Raw genomic sequence first — 27,506 nt, 5'->3', positions numbered from 1 at the left:
GTTAACCGCCAGCTTGACTGGTTTTTTATCGATTTTTTGTAAGACGGTTTTGAAAATGGACCGGATCGGCCAGATGATTGGTTCCCGATTAATTTGGTTAAACCGATTGTTCTGGTCTGGTTTTTAGAACCTTGCTAAATCACAAATCATTATCAATGGCGCCAAACCAAGATAGATGTATGGTTGGCTAAGAAAATCAATAAGAAACTTAAAAACCGTCCATCTAATGGAAATTAATTATAACTTAGACTTATAAACAAAATCAATAACAGCAAGCGAATATTCATATATTCATATAATGGAATCAGAGGATTGGAGTTCCTTCACAGAAAGCTTGTCATCTCTGTCTCTGTAATAAAACTCTAAATTGTTTTGAAAAGATAAAAACTACAAAGAAAAATTGATAAACCTAAAATTGGCACAGAAAAATTGAGCCCTAAGCAATAGAATCATAAAATCAGAATATACCTCTTTATAGCCGTGGAGCGTTGTCCAGGGAAGCCCGGTGGTTGCTTCGAGGAGAATCTCACGGATGACGATGTTAGACACGATGGCGAAGAGGTGGAAGTAAAACGCCGATGATGGCCAAAGGAGGAGGAGAAGCGCGTGGGGATGAGGGGGAGGCTCTGAGAGCGAAATTGGCGGAGGTGTATGAAGCGAAGGGGTAGGAAAAGGAGCGCGAGGAGGACAACATCTGGTTTCTGGAGGAAGGTGAAGCCATGACGGCCATTGTTGAATTGATTCGAATTGGATGTGACTGAAACTTGTGCGATGAGGAGGCGCGACGCAAGCGACGGCGGCAGCGGGGGAAGAAGAAGCTCGGGGATGGAGAGAGGAAGAAGCTTGTTCTAGTTGAGTGGAGTGTGAATGGAGCTCGAGAGACTAGGTTGCAAGAACCGAACCGGTCATCGAACCGGTCAAGTGACTGGTTCAATGGTTCAACGGGGTCAAACCGTGATTGAACCGTTTTAATTCAATATACATTAAAATTATTAAAATTTAATATACAAATAGATATTATAGAAACTAAAACAGTAACTAGGTATTATTATTTGTACATTTCAGTGTAAAAGAGTCATGCATATCATAATTAAATCAATTTTCTCTTGTATTTTCAAATTCTCTTTCACTCTATGACTTCTTGGCTCTTGCACAACAATAACTGGTGTTGGTGCTGCCTAATTCTCCGATTCAAGTTCTTCATCTCAGAGCAATTCCTTTACCTCTAATGACATTCTTGGCAACAACATACACTTCTTGTTTTTTGAGGCTAGAACCAAGCAGATCAAATTCAATAATCACAAAAAAAATTCAGAATAACAAACTTACATAAAAATTCAAATCACTGGCAACAAAAATTCAGAATCATAAAAAATTTCAACAAAGACTTCTAATCAAGTATTCAACAATAAAAACTCAACATTCAAAAACAGAAAACTCAGCCTCCAAAGTAAAAAAATCCAAAAACAGAAAAACTAAAAGAATCCATACTCAAAAACAAAGAATACATACTCAGCATCAAAGTAAATTCAGAATCACATCACCAACAACCCCCAACTCAGAACACACAATTAACAAAATTAACAACCACCATTAAAATCAACCATCAACCCCAACTCAGAATGCCAGCAATCCAGAATCCAGACCAATATATCAATTCATAGTTCATATTTCATACAATTCATATGGCATTCAATAGAGCAGAATTGAAAAAATAAAAAAATTGAACAGAGCAGAAGAATTTCATAAAAGAATTGAAGAACAGAGCAGAACAGAATTCTCAAATTCAACATACATCAAATTTATTCTCAAATTCAACATACATCAAATTTATTCAATATTTGATTAATCATATAATAAACAAGATTAAAAAATTAAAAAACACAAGAACAGAATAATAGAAGCCTAGAACAAAAAAAATGAAAATAGAAAGAACAGAAGAAGAGAACAGAACGACCCGCGACGAGAAGAGAAGGACCCGCAAGAGAACTAACCGCAGAACAGAAGAGCCAGAAGCCCAGAACTAACCGCAAGAGAAGTAGAGAACAGAACGACCCGCGACGCTGAGGCGACGACCCGCGACAGTGGTGCTTGCTCCGGCGTCTGCTTCGAATCACGGCGGCGGTTGTCCTTCTTAGGCAGAAGCTCGAGCCTGGAAGAGCTTAGGGTTGGGAGTGGGGTGTTCTTCACTTCTTCGAAGAGATTAGCTGATTAGGGATTTAGGGTAAGCCTGCAACACGTAGGGTGAACGCGGATCAGATCAGATATGGCCAAAATTTCTATCCGATCCGCACTAAAATCATCGGATCGGATCTAATATCCGCAGGTTTTAAGGGTGGATCCGATCCGCACATTTGCGGATCGGATCGAATCGGATATAGGATATATCGGCAAAAAAAATAAAAATATTTTTAAAGCTTATTTTTATTAAAAAAATATCAATAAATTTATTTTTCTATTCTTTTAAATATGTTTACTCTTAAAATAATATTAAACATACTTTACTTGAATAATAAATTAAAATAATACAACATATATGATAATTATTAGTTGAAATAAAACATAAAAAGAATATTTATTTATTTATTTCTTTATTTTTGCGGATACCAACACAAAATCTGCAATCCGATCCGACTAGTGTGCGGATCCGATCCGAATGCCTTACGAATCGGATCTATATCCGCAATTTTCGAATCTGATTCGGATAAACACCGCGGATATGCAGATCAGATCCGATCCATGAACACCCCTAGCAACATGCGTTCTTCACTCTCCAGCCTTCGTTTTCCTTTTTTTTAAGCCAAACGATGCCATTTCGCTAGCTGGCGGGAAGAACCGGTACTTTATGAAACCTGGCCGATTTGCCCGGTTCGTCGGTTAATCATCGGTTTAGCCAGTTTTTTGCAGCACGGTTTTGTAGGTGGACCGGACCGGTTAGGTGACCGATTTTCGATTAATTCGGTTGAACTGGCTGGTCCGGTCCGATTTTCAGAACATTGCGAGAGAGTGGCATAGAATTAGGTTTAACCTAATATTTTTCGACAGAATATTTTAAATTAGATGAAATTTGTCTTTGATAATTTAATAAAACACCGTATTTTTTATCATTTAAATATAGATGATTTGTTTCAGTAATTATTTTTCACACAAAAAAAAATTCTGACGGAATTATCGACATATTCTTTTTCCTGTCTGTAATTTATGCTAATTTATTTTTCTTCCTTTTCGACAAAAATTTTCTCACAAAATCTGTCTATATTTCCGTGGGATAAAATTTGTTGGAAATATCCGTCTGTAATAAATATTTTTCTAGTAGTGATAATACTCAATGTTATACCATATTTTTACTTTTGATATAGAAATATAATAGTATGGGTTTAATTTTGATGCACTGATAGTGTAAAATATTTTATACAATCGTGCAATCACACTCGTTTTTTTGGATGACCATTCATGCGATCAATGAAAATAGTAATTATTTTTCATGATGTGACATTACGTCATTAGATGCATGTATAAAACTGTCTTATAATGAGAGTGCATCAAAATTAATTTCATAAGAGTATATATATACTAAATAATAATGCTCTACAATCAATTCCAAGTGAATTACATACCCAAGTTCAACTAAGTTGTTATAATCGTTTTTCACCTCACGCGCCACTTACCGTGAATGCACTTTTTTTCATCGTGGTTCTTCTTCATCTCACATACACACTCTTGCTACTTCTTCTTCTTTTTGTCCTCCTCCTTCTTTTTCCTAATATTTCTCTTTTTTTATCGTTATTGTCATTTCCACCTCCTCCTCCTCCTCCTCCATCATCATCACGTCATTGTCATCGTCATCGTTGACTTCTTCTTATACGTAAATAACACTGTTCATTCTCTTTCGAATTTTTGGACTTGTTCAGCTTAATGTCGCTGTGTTATCTACTTATTTTTTCACTTATTTTTTATTAAAATTCGTAAATATGCAACTCATTTTTTCATGAAATAAATTCTTAGTACCATCACATCATTAAGTTGAAAATTTTGGTGTTAAAGTGACGACATTTCGTTGTTATTCTTTAGAAATTTATGTGTTGTTTTATCAGATATGTCGTCTTTTTTTTATACATAAATGGCACAGTTTATTCTTTTTCAAATTTTTGCACTTGTTCTACTTAATTTCGCTACATTATATATATAATTTTCCACTTATTCTCTTTTCTATTAAAATTTGTGAATCTGAACTCAAATCTTCATGAAATAAGTTTTTAGTTTTATCATATCATTTAATTATAAATTTTGGAGTTAGAGTGAAGACATTTCACTATTTTTTTTTTAGATTTTTATATTTTGTTTTATATATAAGATAATTATTCAATTCATTGAATGTGTAATGTTTTTTTTTTAGAAAGATTCAATATTTTATTGCGTCGTGTTATTGAACTTCTTATGTCAATTTTAAATCATTTTGATGGTATCAATATGATCTTTAGTATTCAATTTATTTTTTACATATTGTATCATTGTATTTTGATACTATTTGTTTTGTTCAATTCACATCATAGTTTTTATTTTTTTAATTCAATATTTGAACTCAATTAATTGACTAAGAAAATAAAAGTTTATATTTTGATACTTTTATTCATGCTAATTTATAAATGAACAATTTAGTACTTTCTATTTTAAAATACACGATGTATTTTAAACAAGGATAAAATATATTTTTTGTCCTTAAAATTTGTTAAAAATTTAAAAAATATCTCTAAGTTTTATTTTATTTTAATTTCATTCTAAAAGTTTTCAATTTGCATCATATATACTCGAGGTGAGTGGTGACTAATTTTTCAAAAACTTTTAAATTAATTTAGCAATAATTTTACAAGAACAACCTTTAACATAAGCAAATCAACATAGTTGAGTCACAAAAAAAGAATCAGACATAGTTGTCATGTATTATTACTGATTTGTTCTAAACTTTCCAAAAATTTACTAGAGATATACTTAATGCAAATTGACAATTTTAGGAACAAAATTGAAACAAAATAAAATTTAAGAGTATTTTTAAAATTTTTGCCAAAATTTAGGAGAAAAATTTATATTTTATATTTTTCCCTTTAAACAATTAATTGAACTTTTCTCTTATAATTTTCCTCTTTCTCGTTTATACTGTCTTCAACCAATTAATAGGTTAGATAAGGTTGTAATATTTGATACTTTACCTACTATAAGTATCACATCTTGCCCATTCATTTCAACTCCATATCAACGTCACCGGATCTTAAAAGAAGTTTGATTTGACAAGAATGATACGCTCACATTGTACCATGCTACTAATTTTCTTAAATTCCGAGAGACCGAAGGGAATTATAGGCAAACCAAATTCAAAAAATGCGTTGATGTATTCTAACGGCATCTGATACATTAGATGAACATCATCAAGAATTTTATCGGAGATGCGCATACAATGAAACAAATGGGACAGAAAAATGGATTATACCTTCTTGCTTCAAAACTTTGATAAGTACACAGAGTACCAGAGTAAAAGATTCATATACTCCTATTTTCCCTCATGTAAAATTATATAATTGCTCATAATCAATTTATCTAAAGCCGCTATCGATGTTTATTTTGCATTTGCAAATGAACAAAGAGCATATGCCCATATGTGATAATGGAAATAATGGAAAGACTGAAAATATAAAGGGCAAAACAAAAGGATAAACAAAGACAAGATACAAGTACTTTGCCACTTGCCAGCCTATTTACCGCACAGGCTGCTGATTGTAATGAGTCGCCTTATCGTTTCTCTTTGCCACGGCAAGCCTTGCACGCCTTATCGTTTCTCTTTGCCACGGCAAGCCTTGCACTCCTAGCAGCAGCATCGAAAAAAATTACACTCTCTGCATCAAGGCAACGATCATCACCATCCATAGTTAAAAAATAAACGATTCAAGCCATTGCATATCAAGTTTCAGCAGTAGTGATCCAACACACATAAATAGAAAAAAGAAATAATGCTCAAAGTTTTATGTTCACCTCAGCATGGGCCTCGGATTCAGCTGCAGCAGCAACAGGAGCGCCCCAAACGGATTGAGGTGGAGCGGTGATGGCGTAGTAATCATCATCATCCTCGTCGTCAACGTTGTTATAGTTACAGACTTACAGAAAATAGTCAAGAGCATGGTTTAATGATTAAAAAACTGCCAACAAACCATAACATAAAACTGCAACAGTGGTGTATACTGAGTTAATAGAAATCACAGTACAAAATAAAAAATGGAAAACTACATTCATCATGCATGTATAGCAGAAGAAAAAGAAAATTAAAGCAGATAATTTACCAACTATTATTAGTATTAATACTGCATGTAATACATGACTTTAACCGTTTGCATTATCTATGTGCCCTTGAGTTTTCAATATTTATATATGGTATGAAACTCATTTTTAAAGAAAACTCAAACAAATATACAGAAGTTAGTTATGGAAGGAAAAGGAAGATCAAAATTATTTAAATACATATAAACTTAGTTAAATTTTAAAGAGTGCCATCCAAGAATTAAACTGAACAAATTAAAGAAGAGAAAAAAACGATCCAATTTAAACAAAAAAAAGGTAAAAAAAATAGCGATTAAGGCAGATGAATCATTCATACCGCTTTGGCAAGTGCAACTTCAGCCGGAGCACGTTGCAGCAGATTTCACACCTTGAGCTTTGTCGGAGAAGTTGTTCCTTAAAAAAAGAAATCAAGTTTTCAAATTCCTTAGCAAAACCAAAAGCAAATCAAAATTTGTAGTAACAAAAAAATCTATAAAAGTCAAAGCTACTAAATTACATAAGATGTCAACAGACAACAATGACTGCTTATTTTAAGTGTGATGCTGTTTTACTCCAGCATTTTATGAAACAACTCCTGAACTTAAGATATGCATACACCTTTGAACAACATTTTATGTTTACGAAAGAAAAAAACTATAACCTTTGAAAAACCATTGTTGTTATAAATAGCTTTTACTAAATTTCTTTAAATTATAGAAAAAACACCCAACTTCAAGAGGGGTAGCATTTTCAAGAGAAGCAACTCTAACTTCAAGAGCAGTAGCATCTCCAACTTTCTGCTATTGCTGTTGGACTCCTAACAGTCCAAGAAACTGCTCCATGGTTTGGTTTGTTTTAAACCATCTCATCAAAGTATCACATGATTAAGTTTCAGATAAAAAACAAAATGCTCCATATTCATTAAAATTTTTACAAAAATCCCATAAACCTTCAAGATATGATAATCAAATACTTTAACATTTCAATTTGCATTAGTATATACCCAAACAAAAAGAACAAAGAATTTATTTTGCATTACTTGATGATCTTCATTGCTTCAAAATTATCTCTTGTAGAATTTCCAAAAGCAGATCTTTTTTACTGAAATCAATTCTAGCTGATAAATCTTTCGAGAAAATTTATATTGGCATATGTGATGTGTTAATATGAGAGGATTGACATACCAAATGAAAGAATCCCTAACAATGAGATGGTGGGTGCAAATTCAGAACACATAAATATATTTTAGTGTTGGATCCAATTAATTAAAATGAAATGGATATAACACACAAATGTTTATTCTTTTTTCTCTATATGTTATAGATTAAGGGTTGCTGAGTACAGGCATCCAACCCAAATAAATATTATTGAACTTCCTCATGAACTCTATGATGATGAGGATGGAAGTACCGGTAAAATTGAAAAGGTCTATATAACATTAAATATATTATTGAACTGGATAAAAATGTTATCAATCATGTCAAATGAGGCATAAAATGTAGAAATTTAATGTCAATTTCATTATATAGAATCAATATCCACCATCCTAGGCAGCAATCTTTTCATTCCTCTAATATCAACATAAATGCAAATGGCAACAAAAGGAAATTTTAAAGGATAGTATTACCTGGAGGACATTGTTGGCATAATCAAAGACTCCATCAGAGACCACAACAAAGAATTATAGAGACTAAAAATTTTACTTACAATTGCAGGTCAATCACCACCTCAGATGTTCTTTAAGAAATGACATAAGATACGAAAACAGAAAAAAAAATCAGCAATATAGTTAATAGAAGACAAACACGGTTAGCTATCCAATAACAAAAAGGAAACGGATTATTATAGATTAACCAAAATGTACATGCAATCATTTGAAAGCAAAAAAAAATATATTTTATTGCAGATTAACCAAAATTTTAGAACTTGAACCTGTCGTTCACCGAAGAATGGATTATAAAGGATTCTTCTCTGGTTATAATGAAATCAAACAACAAAATAAAGAGAGAACAATTGAAGTGTTTGAATGTATTGTATTATCAAATGTACAGGCTCTTTATAGAGGAATTATAGAAATAGAAATAACTAGAAAATAGGAAAGAAGGAAAAAATACTAGCCTAAAATAAAGGAAATATTTCTAATCATAAAATCCCTAAAATTAAGTTAAACCCAAAAAGGAAAAGATTTATAATTAATTCTATTTACATAGAAGATTCATGAAAGGAATTAGGAATCTGATTTTGATTTGATTTAGTCAACACTCCCCCTCAAGCTGGCTTGAAGATATCATTCATTGACAGCTTGTTTATTATGCTATCAAAAGTCTTCTTGGGTAATCCTTTAGTTAGAATATCTGCTAATTGTTCCGTGGTTGGAACATATGAGATGCAAATCTGTCCTCTTTCAATCTTTTCCCTGATAAAATGCTTGTCAACTTCAACATGTTTAGTTCTATCATGCAACACTGGATTATGAGAAATGGAAATTGCAGATTTGTTGTCACAATACAACCTCATTGGTGGAGAAATGGAAACTTTTATTTCTTGTAGGATTTTCTCTACCCATATTGCTTCACATATTCCATGAGCCACTGCTCTAAACTCAGCTTCTGCACTACTTCGTGCCACAACACTCTGTTTTTTACTCCTCCAACTAACCAGGTTTCCGCCAACAAAAGTACAATACCCAGATGTTGACCTTCTATCCATGACATTCCCAACCCAATCTGCATCTGTATAAGCTTCTACTTGAAGATGTCCATGCTTTTTATAGAGTAACCCTTTCCCAGGCGACCCTTTCAAGTACCTTAGGATTCTAAAGACAGCATCCATGTGTTCTTGACCAGGTGAATGCATAAACTGGCTTACCATGCTCACAGCAAAGGCTATATCCGGGCGTGTATGGGATAAATAGATTAGCCTCCCTACCAACCGCTGATATCTCCCTTTGTCCATGACATTTTCTGGTTCAGCTGGCTTCAATTTTAAGTTAGGCTCTATAGGTGTTTCAGCAGCTTTACAACCAAGTAATCCCGTCTCTTTCAAAAGATCTAGGATATACTTTCGTTGGTTTATAAAAATGCCTTCCTTAGACCTTGCAAATTCAATTCCAAGGAAGTATTTTAATGAGCCAAGTTCTTTGATTTCAAATGCTTTGACAAGCTTCTCCTTCAAGTCTTTTAGCTCCAAACAGTCATCACCTGTCAGAATAATGTCATCTACATATACAATTAAGATGGCAGTTTTATTAGCTGCTGAATGATTATAGAAAAGTGTATGGTCAGCTTGGCTTTGAGTATAACCAAGTCCCTTCACCACCATTCCAAGTCGTTCAAACCAAGCTCTTGGGGATTGTTTCAATCCATAGAGAGATTTCTTTAGTTTGCACACTTTATTCCTCCATAGTTCAGCTTCAAATCCAGGTGGAAGTTTCATAAACACCTCTTCCTTTAGTTCCCATTCAGGAAAGCATTCTTTATATCCAATTGGTGTAAAGGCCAATTGTAATTCACAGCAAGAGATAAGAGAATTCGCACAGAACTGAGTTTGGCAACTGGAGCAAAAGTCTCTCGATAGTGTACTCCATAGGTTTGTGTATATCCCCTAGCTACTAACCTAGCCTTATACCTCTCTATGCTTCCATCAGCATTGCACTTGATGGTAAAAACCCACCTGCAGCCAACCAACTTTGTATCCTGTGGCAGATCTACAATCTTCCAAGTTTCATTTTTCTTGAGTGCATGCCACTCTTCCATCACTGCTAATTTCCAGTTGGGATCATCTAGTGCTTCCTCTATGTTCCTAGGCTCAAACAGATTTGTAATTTTAGAAGTAAAAGCTCGATGTTTTTGAGAGAGATTTTGGTAAGAGACATAATTGGAAATAGGATGGTTGGTGCTGGTTTTAAGTACCTTTTTGGTGCAGGTTCTGGTTTCTTTCCTAAGGGCTATTGGCAAATTATTATTAGAAGTGACAATTTCAGATTTACCTGGAAGTTCCTGAAGAGTTGGGCCGTCTTTCGGGTTTTCAGATTGGATTGGTACAGAGATGATGGGCTGGTCTCTAGTCTTCTTGGGATATTTTCGAACATAACACCGAAGCTCCTTTTCTTGTGGTATTTCTTTTCCTGTTTGGATTCCAACTAATTCTGGCACAATTTCAGAATTGGTTTTCACATCTTGTTTTGCAATTGTTTCAGAATTTACTTGATTAGTGAAAGTTGTATCCTCAATATGTAAGATAGGAGTGGATAAAGGTTCATGCAAAAAATTTTCTTCCCTTAGACTCTCCCCTTGAAGAGAATTTTTCTGAAAAAAGGTTTCATGTTCCAAAAGAGTAACATCCATACTTACATGAAATTTCTTGGTGTGTGGATTGAAACATTTATAACCCTTTTGACTTGGGGAATAGCCTATAAAAATGCATTTTTCTGCCCTTGGATCAAGTTTACTTCGATATGAAGGTGTATGTAAAAACACAGTGCAACCAAATACTTTTAAAGGTAAGTCAGAATGCAACCTGCATGCTGAAAAATTCTTTTTGAAAGTATCCAATGGTGTGCAGTAATTTAACACACGTGTGGGCATTCGATTTATGAGATAGGCTGCTGTTAGAACAGCATCTCCCCATAAATACTTTGGAACATTACCCTCAAACATAATGGCACGTGCTACTTCAAGAAGGTGTTTATTCTTCCTTTCAGCAATGCCATTTTGTTGGGGTGTATTGGGGCATGTAGATTGATGTTGAATACCTTTTTTTTTGAAGAAATTCACCAAGATTTTTATTAAAATATTCAGTGCCATTATCACTTCTTAATATTGAAATTTTTGTGTCAAATTGTGTTTCTACCATTGTTGAACAATACTGAAAAATTTTAGAAACCTCAAATTTTTCATGCATGAGATAGATCCAACATAGTTGTGTGTGGTCATCAATAAAAGTTACAAACCATTTTTTTCTAAATTGAGTTGTTATTTTCGATGGACCCCATACATCACTATGAATTAAGTGGAAAGGTTTAGATGCATGATAAGGTTGAGAGTAATAAGGAGCTCTATGGCTCTTTGAACGAATACAACTTTCACATTTAAGTAAGGAAGAATCAATATTTTTAAACAAACTTGGAAACAAGTATTTGAGATATGAAAAACCAGGGTGTCCTAGTCTATTGTGCCAGAGAATTATTTGGTCCTTTATAGGCATAGAACTTATACCACTAAATCCTTGAGCTATTTTATCCTCCGAAATATCCTCAAAGTGATAAAGTCCATCCATCATCTTAGCACTGCCAATCATCTTCCCCGAAATCCGGTCCTGAAAAATACCATGAGTGTCAAAGAATGTCACAGCACAATTGGAATCCTTGCAAATTTTACTAATAGAGAGAAGATTACAAGAAAGCTTTGGTACATGTAGGACATTTCTTATGTCAATGTTTTTGGATAGTTTAATTGTACCTTTTCCAGCAATAGATGAAAAACTACCATCAGCAACTCTAATTTTTTCATTTTCAAAGCAAGGAGAATAAGTTTTAAATAAAGGGGAGAGGCTGGTCATATGGTCAGATGCACCTGAATCGACAATCCATGGTGCATTCAAGTTTGAGGCGCAGTTAAGGGACATAGGAATACTAAAATTACCTGTTTGAGCCAAAGAACCACTAGGAGTACTAGACACAGAACTGGAATTTAACAGCCTTATGAGCTGCTCAACCTGTTCCTTACTCAATGATGATTTTTTAGCCTCATGAGCAGTTGGGGTAGGGCGTATTTTGGGACCAAGTTTGCTGCCTTTAAGATGTGCTGGTTTTCCATGAATCTTCCAGCAGGTTTCTCGGGTGTGACAAGGTTTGTTGCAGTGGTCACACCAAAGATTGGAGGGGTGCTTCTGATTTGATGAACTTTTAAGTGCAGCAGGTGCCACTAAAAGTGCATTAGACTCCAAGGAGGTCTGTTCAGTCTTGCCTTTTCCCATCATCACAGCTCTACGAGTTTCTTCTCTTCTAACTTCAGCAAATACTTCTCCAATTGAGGGTAGGATTGCTCTTCCAATAATTCTGCCACGAACTTCATCTAGCTCCACGTTGAGGCCTGCAAGAAACTGGAATATCCTCCCTTCTTCCACTATTTGTTGGTGGTGTTTGGCATAAGCGGCTAAATTCCACTTGTAGTTATTGAAGTGGTCAAGATCCTGCCACACCCGCTTCAATGTGTGGAAATATTTGGTGACATTGTCACTCCCTTGTTGAATTTCTCTAGCTTTTAGAGTAAGTTCATAAATCTGGGATTTATTCCCAAGATCAGAGTACATCTCCTTGACACTATCCCACAATTCTTTGGCTGTGGTATAGTACATGTAGTTACTGCTGATATCCTCCTCCATTGAATTCACCAGCCATGTCATCACCATGGAATTTTCGGTATCCCACACATGATATTGTGGGTCAGTGATGTTAGGCTGGCTTCGCTCACCGGTGAGATATCCAATCTTCCCTCTTCCACGGATATACATCTGAACTGATTGAGACCACCTAAGGTAGTTTGACTCATTGAGTCGAAATGTGGTGATCTGAACTGAATGGGAGTCACCACTAACTAGTATCCGTTGCTCATATTTTAAATCTGATGGAGTAGGAGTGATGTTCTCCTTCTGTTCAGGATTAATGACTGAGGAACTGTCAGCCATAGCTATAAATCAGAGGCACAGTGCAGAGTTCCTGCTCTGATACCAAATTGAAGTGTTTGAATGTATTGTATTATCAAATGTACAGGGAATCAGCCTCTTTATAGAGGAATTATAGAAATAGAAATAACTAGAAAATAGGAAAGAAGGAAAAAATACTAACCTAAAATAAAGGAAAGATTTCTAATCATAAAATTCCTAAAATTAAGCTAAACCCAAAAAGGAAAAGATTTATAATTAATTCTATTTACATAGAAGATTCATGAAAGGAATTAGGAATCTGATTTTGATTTGATTTAGTCAACAAGAACTAACCATCCTTCATTCGCAGCATCCATTGGCAAAGGAACGGCTGCGACGGCGTTCTGCGGTAGATGCAGTTCTATGGATCCAACAGCGACGGTAACCTCCATCACCGCCGTCGCCGCCTCATTCCTCTTCTTTTCTCCGTCGATCTAGCATCCTTCTCTGTGACCGTCGTTGTCATCGCCACCCACCACTTCTTCCGTCGTGCTTTATTTCTTCACCGACCTTTTCTTCTTTTCTTCTCTGCGACATTGAAAGAGGAAGTCTGGTGCCAACTACTCCCCCTATCAGAACTGGCAACTCTCTCTCTCTCATATTCTCTTCTTGAAAGTCCTGAAACAAAATCATTTTCAATTTGAATTTGAATCAAATCCCGCCCAGTTACTTCTTTGGATTGAGAACAGCAAAGTGCCCAACATTAAAAACATAGTAACATACACTTGTCAATCATACACAGCTCCACGTGTCAAACACAGAACACTCCACTTGTCAAGCAAATACCACAACTATATTCTTATTACATATTAATAGATAGATAGATATTTGGCCTATGTTTTGCCAATATTTTCAGTCTTTTGTTATTAATTCATTAAATTACATAGAATGGAGGGGGAATCACGACGGATCTAAATGCTAGTTAATCTCCAAGTGAGCCTTTCACGCTATTCAAAGCTGCTTGCCTGTGTTGCAGCAATGGACGTGAGCAAGCAAATAAATTTCAACCTGAAAAATGCAAAGGAAGCAATAAATTATATGTAGCCCAGCTCTTTATATAAGTATTGACAATATTATGCAAAAATGGTTCGAATTTAGAAACTATCAAATGTTCAAATGTGATGGATTAGATGAATATGCCATATTGCCATGCACTATATTTTTAATTGATTGATTATCATAACACTTTTCACTTTCTTATTTTATCACAAATGTGACTAGTGAACTTGCAAAGTCTAACCGGAATGTTAGTAGACTTCAACTTTCTCCAGTGTTCCTCCTCAAAGAAACAAGCATGTCCGATTATGGGGAACAAAATCGAGCATATCTTGTATCTCCTTGGAATTAGGAACCTAAAAGCACGAAACAAGCAAAACAGACCAGTCAGGTAATCACCAAAGGTAACAGGTACAATAAAAGATTGGCGCACCTCTCCACAATGAAGGGTTACAAAAAGACCTTGTTCTCTGGCGAATTTCAATGCTGGCAAGTATCTTTTCCAAAAAAAGATAACGGGAGACTTTGATCTAAAGCATCATTACGAATTACTACGCTAGAGTCCTTGATAGATTGACATACCATTCGCCAACCTTTGGATTCCCAGATAGGTCAATTCCAACCACCCCCAAATGCCTCATTTCCAGTGCCAGTTTGACCTGCAACACAGAAATGGAGTGTTGAAGGTATTAAGTAGCAAGCATCAAACTTAAGGATGCTGAAATTACTCATCTTACAGTTTCCATAGTTGCTTCTGTTGTCTCCCTACGATCAGCACTCAAGAGAAGCCTAACAAAGATTTTCTTCCTACTATTTCCATCACATTTATCATTTGTAGCTGCATGCAGAGATTCTAAAAGATTTCTAGGATCCTCAATATAAGGAATTAAAGCCACATCAACCGAGCTGACAGATCTTATCCCTTCCAATACAGCTTCAACATAAGAACGTTTGCTCATTCCTTGGGAATAGTTTTTCTGTAAGGAATTAAGCCAAAAAATTCACTGTCGAATCAATAGAAAAAACCAAAAAGAAAAAAAAGAGTCCGCATCAAGTACCAAGCTCTTCTAGTTACCTTTGGGGTGGTTCTCAATTCGAGATAGACAACCTTTTCTGATGCGAAATCTTCAACAACCTGCATTCAGAAATTGCTTCTATAAATGCAAAGGCTGAAGGCATCGGATTTAGAAACACAGAAATTTAGATAGTAAGCAACCATACTTCATTCACAATTCTTGTAACAGTCATGTGATCATCTGTATTTACAAAACCATAACCACCACCATTATAAGCCTTAAACACTATAATAGTAACGATTACTAACACTAAAAGTGACAATCAAACAGTTCCTCATATCAAAAACACTAGCAGAGTGCGTAATTTTTACAATCAAACAGCTGTTAAGGGTCAAAATCAGTCCCAAAATGAACATGAAGCTGAACAACAGTGAAGGGGCACACTGAAAATAAAACAAGAAAATAGGAATGGAAAAAAGGGAAAAGGAGCATACTTTTAAGGATAACATGCTCCACTTGGGAAAAATCTATTAGACCCTTGTCCCACAAAGCTCTAGCGAGTTCTCTGTGCAACAAAAAAAAAAGGATAAGAGGAAAGAGAATGAGATGAAGAAACAAAACAAGAGAGAGAGGAAAGGAGAAAAGGAGTACAGGAGAGTGGAGCCTCTGATGGATCCATTGAGGTGAGCATGGAGTTCCACCTTTGGCATTGACATCCACCACTCCATCTTTTCTTCTTCCTCAACACTGAAACTGAAACTGCAAGTGCTTCGTTGGGTGTTGGGTAAGAGTAAGAGTACACTCTGGTTGGTTCAGAAGAGACTGGCCAATGGCCATTCACTGAACTCATCCAAGGGCGTGTATCAGACAAAAAAAAAAAAACAGCACTCAAACATGTTGAGGATTTAGGGTTCATGCCACGATCATTGTGATAGGATCCCAATCAATGTTATACTTGCTGTTAATTTTGAATATTCAACTATTATTTCCTATCTTTGAAATACTTGGTGTTGGTATTTGTATTTGTACGTTCAAAAAATTAAAAAAAAGGTAAAAAATAAGTTTTAATTAATTTTAAATTTATAATTCTTTTAAGAATAAACTATCATTTTTATTTACAAAAGTTGAAAATACCGGTGTATCTGTTCATAGAAAATAGAAATTACCATTCGTATTCATAAAAAATAAATTTTTGCAGACAAAATTATCTAAAACCTCAAAAATTAAATAAAATTCCTTATACCATTCTCTCCACCGCTACAAGTCTACAACCATCATCTCCCCCCTCTCTATCTCAAGTTTTTCAGCGACTCCAATCCTAACATTGATCACATCGCCGCTCGGTATTACCGCCTTACCCTCCTCCTCAACCGCCACCTTAACCTCTTCGCCACACACTCTCTCATCGGTGTCGGTCACAACTCAACAACACCAGCACCACCATCACCAGCATAATCATCTAACGCAAAGAAATCCTAGATCTAAGGATGCCGCAGAGCGTCATGGCGGTCGATACCAGTAGTCAGGACCTTGAGAATAATGGCGAGGACGGACGACTCCCCCGCCGCCAAGAAGTCCAAATCGGAGAAGTTCCCTCTCAACAGCTGCGAATTCGCCATGGCCGTCGCCGTATTCTTCTTCTTCACCACCGCCTCCGAATTTGGCCGCATCAAGCTCCCACGCACTCTCTCCGATCTTCTCCTCCTCAAGTAAATAAAGATCCCTCTTTTCATTATTATGTTATCATCTTCATAGATTTATCTAAATCAAATTAGTATTAGATGAACGTAACATTAGTGATTTAGACAGGTGGGAGAAAGCATCTTTTTTTGTGAAAAAAAAAATTTGGAATTTGTTGTATTGTTTTCAGAATAAGGGTGTGTTTGAATTTTTTTTATGTAGTTTATTGTGCTTGTTTCTTTGTTACAGAGAATCTTTCTTCAGAATATGGCGAAGAAGTGAAAGAAGAAGAAGAAGGAGGAAGGAAGGGTAGGGATGGCCATGGCAGTGATGGTGATGGTAATGGAGACAGTGATGGTGATAGTTGGAGAAGAGAGTGATGGTAGAGTTTGGAATTTGAGTAGCTAAGAATATTGAGAGAGAGAGAGAGAAGGGAGAAATGATGGTAATAGTGGTGAAAAGAAAAATAGTTTAAGAATTTTATTTAACTTTTTAGGGTTTGAATAATTTTGTCTGTAGAAATCTATTTTTTATAAGTACAAATAATAATTTTTGTCTTTTATGAATAGATATATCTAATTTAAAAATATTAAATAATAATTTAATTAAATATATCAAATTATTTAATAATACTTAATTATTAATTTTACAAAAAAAAATTAGGCATAAGACTTCACAATGTGAATAGTAGTATTTTAATTCAGAAGTAACTAAATTTTTATTTTTTATTGATATTGGTTAATTTTCGTTTTGTTTTTCAATAAAATTCAATTAAAAAAAGTATTTTGAAAAAAAACCTCCGAATAGTGCTTTTTATTTACATCATCACTGGATACATCATCCAAGGATATTTCAAGGATCTTGCAAGCTGCTCAACAATAGGCCAATTTGGAAAGCGGATTTCATCACAGAGATTCCTCTAGTAATAATGATGACACCACATTTCATCTCTAAGTTCAGGGTATGTAACTGGAGGCATTGGGGCATAGTCATACAAAACATGGCAATACTGTGACAATTTCTGTGGAAAATCACCAAGGTGTTGCAAAACCTGATAAATACAGTGAACAGGGATAAATCGAACTGCATGAACAATACCGGAAAGGTAGTTTGGGAAGTACACTTGTATTCTATAAAAAACCATACACATCAGACCTTAATTTGCAATACCTGACGTATTAAATTTTCTGCCCTCATTTTATGAGTCCATATTATCTCAGGAGTGTCAGAATCTGATACCATTGCAGCAGCAAATGCTGCTGGACCACTGCGCTTCAATACATACAACAAAGATTCAGGAAGAAGTCCACCAAGAACACTACGTTTTGCCAAAGGCAATGAAGCTGAAACCGCAGCCTCTTCGCCACCATGAAATCCTTGGTGGACAAGGGTGACGGTAAAGAGTTGCCCAATTGAAAGTAGATTAGATCCTGGATAGGCCAGTGCAAAATAAAATGCACTGGTGCTGTATAGACGTATCATGGCCTTGGGATTCCTGGTAACAATAGCCTTCAACAATGCAGCAGCTGCCTCAACAATACTTGGTTCCCCAGAGAGAATGGCCTGAATTCATAAAAACAACCCACCCCCCAACACACACAACAAAAGAGGGAAAACAATGAAAAGAAAAATAAAAACTAGATTTAAATATTATAAGCAAAGCTTGAGAGCTACGAAGACGAGACCATATAAGCGAACAAGCAGCTATGAGCGAAGCGAATAGCAGCACAGCCGAGAGAGTGGTGAATTATTGGAAGGGTAGAAAATACTAAAAATCAACTGAAACCATACCTATCACATAGTAAACAACTTGAACTAAATATGATAAGGTTAACAAGCAAGGAGACAATTCCTATAATCTTTGAAAAAGAAATTTTATTAAAGTAGTAGTATATCACAGAACAAACATATTTTCATACATGGCCAAATAATAAGGAGAAACATTTGAAGTACCTGTGCAATGTGAGGAAGGCAACATGGACTTGACAAGATTCGTTTTACTCCAGGAGTTGGAGTAACAATTTCTCCAGCATCATCTAAATGAACATGCCAATTTTCAGAAGAATATAACAGGCACAGAAACTTGAGGCTAAAAAAATAAATTTTGCGGCAAAGAGAATAGTTGGGTAAATTTTTGCAAATGTAAGCAAATTAAATATAGAATTGTAATTGGTAAATAAGTTATTATAGGAGATTGAAGATAGTGGCACCTAAACATATGTTGCTTTTCTCATTAGATTTTTTGTACCAAAAGTAAATAAATTCAAGTCATCAAGAATAATAAGGTTTCAGGCCATGAAAGATTAATAGCAAAAAAAAAACAAGCCAATTCATGCCACATATCAGACAAGAAATAATAAAGAATTCGAGATAGAGAAAATATTTACAGAACAATTGATGTTTGTATGAATATCTTCCACCAAAGATGATGACTCTACCTGAGGTGGGGTAAGGACAGGAACTCTAAGGGCAAGTGCCCAGCGAAGCTCACGAATATCACGCAACTTCTTCCAATCTAGCATCCCAGAGGCCCAACACCTTGTTGTCCAATCCATAGCCTTCTTGGACCATAACCTTCTAATAGCATCTTTTTTCCACAGGTCCAATTTCAGCACCTTCTTTGTCAATATACATCCATTCCTTGAGTGGCTCCATAAAATCCGTAGCTGCAATCAAATTTGATTGCAAAGGAATAGCTGTCCTCTCCAAAGCTTCATGGACCACTGTAAGAAGATTGACAGCTAATACACAGGCTCCAACTAGAACATAAGCCTCTACATTAGCTAAATCCTTCATCAAAGCCTGAAATTGAGTTGAATTTAACTTTGAGTAGAGCTTGTAAAGTGAAATCACCAAAAGGAAAGAGAAAACAAGAAAGAATAAGTAGATTAAATTTACAAAGACCTTCAAAAGAAAAAGAGGTCTGTGTCTCAGAGATCTGTCATCTGTCCTATCCAGGAGAACAGTAATGTAAGCTGTGCCTGAAAAAGGACCAACAGTCTTGTAGTGCTGCTCATATACAATTGCCATTGCCCTTGCACTTGTAGTCCTCTCCCGATGCAGACATTTCCTCTGCTGAAGTAAGCGTCTTTTTCTTCTCCCGGTTGATGACTCCTCTTTATTTGATTCTTCACGTTGAACTCCATCAGAGCGTGTATGCAAATAAGCAACAAGTCCGGGAGGCAGAATTCAAGACAATAGCTCCAAAGTGGGTTGATAGGAATCCGCCCAAAGAGCAACAAGTTGTCGACTAACTTCACGGCGTTCACCGGCAGGAAGGAAAAAAGAGTGCAATAAATGCCTCAACAAAGCACCATCACGCACAGAAGCCTCTCGCATGGACTCCACAGCAATAGCATCTTCTTCAGCAATTGATCGCATAATAACAGCTACTGTCTCTCTAACACTTTCGGTAAGATGACCAAATAGTGCAAACAAACGACGCTTTAACCCAGCAACTTGGCGCAACAACTAAACAAAAACATTATATTGAGTAGTTTCCCCATGTGGATCACAAATCATAGCCTCGAGCACTTCAACCACAGCCATTGACAGCAAAGGTGATACTGACGTAGGCTTCAATCTGTTGACAAGAATAATGACATAACTCTAATTAGCAAACAATACTGACTTCGTATGCATAATTGTTGCGTGCCACTCTCCTTTAGAATCCACCACATTAGCATCACCAGGCCCACCACAATGACTGCTGCAACAAGCCCGGCAGCCTCAGAAGCAACACCCTCTGAACCATTTCTAAGTAAACCCATTATCCTTCCAACTGCTGCTGGAAAAGACATCACGTGTGATGCGGCACTTCTTGATGCAAGTAGTCTATGTAAACAAGCAATAAAACCCATCACAGTTGCAGCAGCTTTTGGTGACGGGGTGGCAAAGGAGGAGATTCTGGAGGAAGATTTGGAGCTGCAGGAAGCATAGTAATCAAGGCCAAGGTAACCTCACTAAAAGGTATACATGCATTGAACTCCCTTATTCTTCGCCATAGTTTAGCTCTTGATCCAGGAATGGAACCACCTTCAGCAACAGCATCCTTGGCAGCTGCTGTTAAATGTTTCAAAATTCAAATGCATTGAAGCACTTTCAGCATCAGCAACTGACTTTTGCTGACCATATTGCAAATAAACACTTCCACAGGGAGGATCAATCCGATGACCAGGCATTGTCAGCCTTGGCAATACAAGTATGGCACATTGACCCTACACAAAACATCACTAAAACTCAAAGATGCACTTAGACAATGCAGGATTTCTTTATTTTGGAAAATAAAAATATACCATATAACCATTTGCCTCAGTATGGTAAAATGTTTAAAATTGATATCAAGATTCTACGCAATTAAACTAGCAAATGAACTGCCATACTTTACTTCCATCTATTACATCTTGCCCATTCATTTCAACTCCATTGTCCATATCAACGTCATCGGATCTTAAAAGAACTTTGATTTGACAAGAATGATACGCTCACATTGCACCATGCTACTAATTCTCTTAAATTCCGAGAGACCGAAGGGAATTATAGGCAACCCAAATTCAAAAAATGCGTTGATGTATTCTAACGGCATATCAGATGAACATCATCAAGAATTTTCTCGGAGATGCGCATACAATGAAACAAATGGGACAGAAAAATGGATTATACCTTCTTGTTTCAAAACTTTGATAAGTACACATAGAGTACCAGAGTGAAAGATTCATATACTCCTATTTTCCCTCATGTAAAATTATAAATTTGCTCATAGTCAATTTATCTAAAGCCGCTATCGATGTTTATTTTGCATTTGCAAATGAACAAAGAGCATATGCCCATATATGATAATGGAAAGACTGAAAATATAAAGGCCAAAACAAAAGGATAAACAAAGAGAAGATACAAGTACTTTGCCACTTGTCAGCCTGTTTACCGCACAGGCTGCTGATTGTAGTGAGTCGCCTTATCTTTTCTCTTTGCCACGGCAAGCCTTGCACTCCTAGCAGCAGCATCCATCTCCTTGATTTTTTCTTCTTCACAGATGCAACTTTCTTATGCCGCTCTTTCACGTCAGTTACAGGTGCATCCTCTGCCTTCCCCGTTCCAGCAGTTTCCGTAGTTGTCTTTCCATCAGCCACAGAATCAGGCAGGTTTTGCGATTCTTTCTGCTCCTTTGAAGATTTGTCCTTCTTCTTCTTTGCATTTTTGCTTTCACTGGTGGCATTCTCCTTCTTTTCTAACTCACCATTGCGATCCTCGACCTTCTTCTCAGCACTTGAATTTTCCAGGACAGGTAAAAGATTCCAAGTAAGAAATTTCTATATAATCAGTCATCTTAGCAGGGCTTGCAAATGTATTGGCGAACGTTTGCATGAGCAAGTTCAAGCCTCAACTTAATACTTCAGATATTTAAATAGCATTCTTGTAGCCAACATGGTTAAATCAATAACAAATTCCGAAAAGATAGATACCTCCTTGAAAGAACTAAGATAATTATAATATCTTTTTTCTTTTTTTCTTTCACAAGATCAAAAACATCATATTACCATGGGAGTCAGCCTGGCTTCTGGGTTCTTTTTGCAATCCTAGCTCTGCTAAAGCAGCTTCAAGCTCTTTTTTCTTCAATTCCTTCTTTGAAAGTTGCTCTTCAGTTTCCTTGGTAAACAACGAAGGTTCACGAGGCTTCTTAACAACAGTTTCAGGTTCTACTGGCGCTTCTAAATCATTTTCATGTTCATCCTCAGCATCATAAAGGCCTTCTATCTCACTATCGCTTTCCTGCTATTAAATCATTCACATGTCTTGCAGTTAGTCAATGTGAAGCTCAATGTCGCAATGAAACAATAATAACCATCTTCTATGTTATTAATTTGCCATTAAGGCCAAAACAAATTAACAATTAAGTGCCCAGTTATGCAGCTTTCAGCTTTCACTACTCCAAATGGGACGTGAAGGGCAAGTCCATGAAGAATAAAAGCTACATTATATCATCTACGTTAAACATTATAGTTATGGGTGAAGACACAATCATTTTAACTATGCAAGATTGAACACGTGGAAACTTGAGCTTGAAGAACCAAATTCCAAATCCGGAAATGAGAATAACAAATCGGCAAACCGACAAATAGTCATCAAATGCATATTAATCAGATTCCAAATCATTAAACCGAATAAATGACAACTCGACAAGAACATAGATATTTGAATTAGCAAAACGACAAGCACAACGTCATCAAATCCAAGCATACCAGATTACAGATCGTTAGACCGTTAACACAAATCTCATAAATGACAATTCAACAAGGATCATAAATACCTTCCCAAAGCTAGATATCCAGAACAAGACCAGAATCCAGGATCCTCATTATCAAACAGAATATCCAACATTATATCTTTAAGATATAAAAAGAACACCCAGCTTTCTTTCCAATCATGCATGCAATAACATTCAACACAACTCTTTCTCCTCAAGGACACCATTATCAACCCATCCAATCCAACCTTCAAAACAGCATTGAACACAGACAACACAATCAAAACACCTACTGAATAACATCCATTCCAGTTCGGTTCACCTCATGGCAAATAAATGTGAGAACATGAACAGCTCAACTAATCCACCTTTTCCAAGTCTAGTCACTATCCATGCCACAGGACTAACGGATTCAAAAATAAAAAACACAATAATAAAAGAGGACGAGGAGGCTCTCCCCTTGGATGAAGCCTATTCCTTCTCAGAATCTCAGGCTTCTTCTTCTTCTTGAGGCTTCCGAGCGCTGCGAACACGAAGGGGCTGTTTATGACCGGCGCTGTGGTTCAGTTTCTGGAAGGAGAACTTCTCATAGTGTGTTTGTATTCCAATCCAGGTGGACGCTTTGCCTCAAGGGAAAAAGTATGCTTGTTTCCTTCAAAACCTTAACATTTGTTTCAGTGTCATTGTTGAGGGCTGTGTTACTTGTCTCTAATTCTAATTATCTCCCATAAGAAAAAATAATAGTTATAAACTTAGATGTAATTTCTTCGGGTTTTGAAATATCATTTGTTGATCTATTGGCATTTGCTTTGGATTTTGGCTTTATATGTAACCAGATGAGCCTTCTAAAGAACTGCCGAAGTTTTCTGTCAAACTTTTTCTTCATTCCAGTGGGCATGTTGCAGCGAAATTCCAATATGACCAGGTTTCACATGCTTACTTCATCAAGAGTATTGAACTTTATATTTCTATTGAAAATTTTGAATTTTCCATAATTAGGGGCTATGTCTTTGACCTTGAACAAGTTCCTGCATACTCATGCTTTATAGGCTATGTTATGGCAGGTAATAATTTCTGCTTTTCGGGATTGGCTGTTTTGAGGGCTTAGTTATTTGAAAATTTGAGTCTGCAGGTTATGGATGTTCCCGCTTTCTTCCTTGTCCGAAGCAGAGAAGGTTCTAGGAGAAATATCTAATTATAAAGTTCAGGTAATAATTCTTCTATTTTCATTTTCTCTATAGTTGGGAAACTGATGGTATTTTCTATCTTAATAAGAGTCGAGCTTGGCTTATATAATTTCTTTGGGGGGAAGCTGGTCAAGTGTTTGGGATTCCATCCATATAGTAGCTGTTATAGCAAAGTAAATTTTTGTTTCGCAATACATATTTTTCCATGTTGATGCTCGTTGTGCCTTTGTCACTTTGGCATTATTCCATCCATATTTTTGTTTTGCATCTATATCTCGAGACTAGTATAGCATCATGCAGTTTTGGTTATTTATGTTTGACCTAGTTATGGAACAGAATTCTTGTATATCTTGACAATATGCTTATTTTGGGCATATAAAATTATTTTCTATTTACATTTTATAGGGTTATTGATATTCAAAAAAGTGGACTGTGGATTTCATTTATTTGAACTATGTGATTGTTGTTTAGATTATGAGTATCTTACTAAAACTTCCACTTTAAAAATGGTTCAAAAATTTGCTCACCCATTTTTATTGGTAAGATTGTGGTAAGTTTTCTTTTTAAAATTAGGTTATTTGACTTGGAGATGGTAATATGTGCTCTCCATCTTTGGTTTGCGTCTGAGGTGGTAAAATCTAATCAATATTGGTTGCTTTTTTTTTATACTGCAGTTGGAGGCGGTAAAAGCCAAAATCAAGTCTGCTAAATCAAAAGATGAGTCTGAATCTCTTAAATTTACTCAAAAGAAACTGATTAACAAGGTTTGCATGGAAGAAGCCCTGAACATTATTTTGACTTGTACAAGTTGTTTGGAAGTTTTTCTGATTACCTAGAACTATGATAGGTCTATTGTTTTGACTTTTTCTTTGATTTTTATCTTTTCTTCAACATTTTATCTTTCTTTTATATTTGCCTTTTCTCAGGCCTTGGCCAATATTGGAGTAGTTTAAATCATTTTGACTGGTATATGATCAAAACTGAATCATGATATATTCGATTCCAGATATATACTAATTCGGAACTTTCATTGAGGTATTGCTCCCCTCCACTGTTTCAAAGCAATAAAATGTCAATAAAGAATTTAGTGACTGCATCTGTATGTACTACAAGAAAGTTAAGTTAGGTTCTCAACTTCTCTAGTTTCTCACCCATCTCCTTTGATTGGTGTGCTTGCATGATGCATGGTTAAATTGGTCTTTTCTAATTGCTTTTGTTGCAATCGGTACCCCTTAGTGTAGGACCCTAAGTTGAACGAATTAAATTGGCTGACCAGTGTAGTGAAAATGTCAGCATATGACATGTTAATTCGTATGCCACAACTATTATTGGTGTCAACGTTGGCTGGTCTGAGTGGTTTAGATTATGTGTTAATTCTTATATTTCATCCATCTTCCAGCGCCCCAAACGTTGTGTATGCTTAATTTGAAAGTTTGATTGCTTCAATTTTTTTTTCTCTCTTGCTTCCACCTTTCTATTTCATTTGGGCTATCGGTGGTTATCACAGGTAATATGTTGTGATCACTGCAGGCAGGTTGCAAGTTTCTTATATTTGCGCACCATCAGCCAATGATAGATGCGATACATGAGTGCCTTCTTGTAAGACCAGTTCAATTTTACTCTTTATATTGGAAATTATAGCACTTACAAAAACTGTTGAAAATTTCCAGAAGAAAAAAGTGGGTTGCATCTGGATTGATGGAGGTACACCCGCTGCATCAAGGCAACAATTGGTTACAGATTTCCAGGAAAAGGATTATATCAAGGCAGCTGTAGTATGGTGGTATTTTTGGTTGTGCATTTCTTCCATGTGTTTCCGTTATAAGCATCTTTTCTGTTGTCTTGGTTAGTATTTGTGCTTGAGATAATGATTTCATGTGACACGTTATCATGCAGCTATCCATTAAAGCGGGAGGAGTTGGATTAACTTTAACTGCTGCAAGCACAGTTATCTTTACAGAACAATCCTGGACTCCAGGTGACCTAATTCAGGCCAAAGATCGTGCATATAGAATTGGTCAGGTATTCTCACACTCATTAAGTAGAAAGGAGAGAGTTGTTACTAGTTGCATGACAACATTAAGAAAACAGATAATCTCAAATGAAAAGAACTCTCATATCTAAATTTTTGAGTAGCAAAGACAACATGTGCTCTTCTGTTTTTTGACTAGTTAGTTCTTGTTTACAGGTCTCATCAGTAAATATATACTAGTTGGTAAATGATACATTTGGTAGGTTCTGTTATTTCTGCAGTCTTTCGCCGCTTGGTATAGCATTGACTTAACATTTATTATGCATTGGTGATCTAAATTTTTACGCCTTAGGGATGTGGTGCAATTCAAACCGGATAATTTGGGGGCAGGTACATTTCTACATCTTCTTGAACTATCATATGTAATGCAAAATGTACATAATGCTTAGTTTCAAGGTTTTTATTCTGGTTTATATTTATATTTTGTCAAGATCTATACTCAAGCAGTATTTGAAAGTTACTTTTTGATGTTTTTGAGGAACCATTCTGAATTGTAGTTATTGAAAAATCAGATGTTAGATGCCCATGAGAACACCTTAGCTGTGTCAAATAATCAGCCATTGAGTATCCCTCCAAAGCATACTACTATTGGGCATAGCCCTTCAAAGCAGAGAACTCTTGACCAGTTTGTCAGAAGATGTGATAACGTGGATAGGTCGGAAGTCGGAACATCATCCTGACCGGAAACGGCCCTCTCGGTCATGACTTGTGAGATATGCAAAATGGATTTCTATTTTCACAGATACATGGCCAGTGGCAAGTGAATAGGAACTTAAATGTTGATGTCTACATGCAGAAGTTTCCCTGTAGTATTAACCAGATGTGCTTACATGGGGAATTCACCTTTGATGACACAAATGCCGTTTTGAAGCTGAAATCCATTGTACAACAAATAATAGATTGAGTATAACTGGCTACACTAAACTATGTTACCTGTACTGGAGATAATGGTTTGAATATGTGAAATATGTATTGGAAGAAAATGTTGATAAAGTCACCCATTAGATTTTAGGTTTCCACTTCTTGTTCTTAACTTTTTGCTCCCCTATGTTTTGTTTTAGTTTGGGGCTCTGTACAGAGTATGACATCATATATGAAGTTATGAACGAGACTTGTAAATTTCTTTACTCCATATGCATGTATCATTATATTTTGTATAAATAATCATCTTTTGAAAGAACAGACTCATAGAACCCCTTTATAGCACTTCAGTTAAAACTGATCACCACATTAGCTTATTTTGTTTAGGAACATGACCTATTCTGATAATGTTACTTTTCTCCCTAAATTCATAGAGAATGACATTATAAAAATAACATCATTATTTTTCTTTAGTCATT

At 35.8% G+C, this 27,506-nt stretch overlaps 4 protein-coding genes across 11 annotated transcripts in view; 1 reads left to right on the top strand and 3 right to left on the bottom strand.

Moving 5' to 3' along the window:
- The window catches only part of LOC107639869 (adenosine deaminase-like protein), a 72,616-nt gene extending 56,547 nt beyond the window's left edge, over positions 1 to 16,069 (bottom strand). The window contains exons 1-11 of one of the 8 annotated variants that reach the window (XM_016343448.2): positions 15,725 to 16,016; positions 15,518 to 15,588; positions 15,229 to 15,263; positions 15,083 to 15,142; positions 14,745 to 14,984; positions 14,441 to 14,666; positions 14,252 to 14,363; positions 13,735 to 14,019; positions 13,306 to 13,629; positions 7,934 to 8,043; positions 6,485 to 6,720 (exon numbers count right to left, since the gene is read on the bottom strand). In XM_016343448.2, the coding sequence (XP_016198934.1) occupies positions 14,559 to 14,666; positions 14,745 to 14,984; positions 15,083 to 15,142; positions 15,229 to 15,263; positions 15,518 to 15,588; positions 15,725 to 15,939 (729 nt within the window). In that variant the 5' untranslated portion in view covers positions 15,940 to 16,016 and the 3' untranslated portion in view covers positions 6,485 to 6,720; positions 7,934 to 8,043; positions 13,306 to 13,629; ... (1 more) ...; positions 14,252 to 14,363; positions 14,441 to 14,558. Of the gene's footprint in view, positions 1 to 6,484; positions 6,721 to 7,803; positions 8,044 to 13,305; positions 13,630 to 13,734; positions 14,020 to 14,251; positions 14,364 to 14,440; positions 14,667 to 14,739; positions 14,985 to 15,082; positions 15,143 to 15,228; positions 15,264 to 15,517; positions 15,589 to 15,674 lie in introns of those variants that run through there. The other 7 variants (XM_016343458.2, XM_016343471.2, XM_016343447.2 and 4 more) reach the window with 7 other exon arrangements.
- LOC107615218 (dnaJ homolog subfamily C GRV2) overlaps positions 1 to 19,733 on the bottom strand; it is a 25,832-nt gene extending 6,099 nt beyond the window's left edge. The window contains exons 1-6 of the mRNA XM_016317320.2: positions 19,608 to 19,733; positions 19,302 to 19,505; positions 19,142 to 19,166; positions 18,657 to 18,739; positions 17,859 to 18,266; positions 17,501 to 17,754 (exon numbers count right to left, since the gene is read on the bottom strand). Of these exons, the coding sequence (XP_016172806.1) occupies positions 17,623 to 17,754; positions 17,859 to 18,266; positions 18,657 to 18,739; positions 19,142 to 19,166; positions 19,302 to 19,505; positions 19,608 to 19,733 (978 nt within the window). The 3' untranslated portion in view covers positions 17,501 to 17,622. The remainder of the gene's footprint in view (positions 1 to 17,500; positions 17,755 to 17,858; positions 18,267 to 18,656; positions 18,740 to 19,141; positions 19,167 to 19,301; positions 19,506 to 19,607) is intronic.
- On the bottom strand, positions 21,262 to 22,835 carry LOC107615209. The gene is made up of 4 exons (XM_021112447.1): positions 22,757 to 22,835; positions 22,592 to 22,671; positions 22,241 to 22,475; positions 21,262 to 21,984 (listed from the first exon to the last, which is right to left on the bottom strand). The coding sequence occupies exons 1-4, from the start codon at positions 22,833 to 22,835 to the stop codon at positions 21,494 to 21,496; spliced, it is 885 nt and encodes a 294-aa protein (XP_020968106.1). The 3' UTR covers positions 21,262 to 21,493.
- LOC107615201 (SWI/SNF-related matrix-associated actin-dependent regulator of chromatin subfamily A-like protein 1) lies at positions 23,494 to 27,298 on the top strand. The gene is made up of 9 exons (XM_016317302.2): positions 23,494 to 23,586; positions 23,784 to 23,872; positions 24,080 to 24,155; positions 24,809 to 24,898; positions 25,665 to 25,733; positions 25,805 to 25,909; positions 26,031 to 26,156; positions 26,459 to 26,496; positions 26,679 to 27,298. Exons 1-8 carry the CDS (start codon positions 23,494 to 23,496, stop codon positions 26,483 to 26,485), a joined length of 675 nt encoding a protein of 224 aa, XP_016172788.1. The 3' UTR covers positions 26,486 to 26,496; positions 26,679 to 27,298.

Source organism: Arachis ipaensis, chromosome B01, assembly GCF_000816755.2.
Source record: "Arachis ipaensis cultivar K30076 chromosome B01, Araip1.1, whole genome shotgun sequence".
NCBI classification, from domain to species: Eukaryota; Viridiplantae; Streptophyta; class Magnoliopsida; order Fabales; family Fabaceae; genus Arachis; species Arachis ipaensis.
The sequence above is the reverse complement of the archived record's forward strand: the minus strand, read 5'-3'. Positions and strand labels throughout refer to the sequence as shown.

Bases quoted from the DNA above. Each gene is read 5' to 3' on its own strand.
- LOC107615209 (XM_021112447.1), bottom strand. From the start codon at position 22,835: ATGCATTTGATGACTATTTGTCGGTTTGCCGATTTGTTATTCTCATTT. The intron at 22,672-22,756 runs GTTTCCACGTGT...GATATAATGTAG, and splicing joins ATTTGGTTCTTCAAGCTCAA to CTTTTATTCTTCATGGACTT. The intron at 21,985-22,240 runs GTAATATGATGT...ATCTTTTACCTG, and splicing joins AAGCCAGGCTGACTCCCATG to TCCTGGAAAATTCAAGTGCT.
- LOC107615201 (XM_016317302.2), top strand. From the start codon at position 23,494: ATGACCGGCGCTGTGGTTCAGTTTCTGGAAGGAGAACTTCTCATAGTG. The intron at 23,587-23,783 runs GTATGCTTGTTT...ATATGTAACCAG, and splicing joins GCTTTGCCTCAAGGGAAAAA to ATGAGCCTTCTAAAGAACTG. The intron at 24,899-25,664 runs GTTTGCATGGAA...TGATCACTGCAG, and splicing joins AAAAGAAACTGATTAACAAG to GCAGGTTGCAAGTTTCTTAT.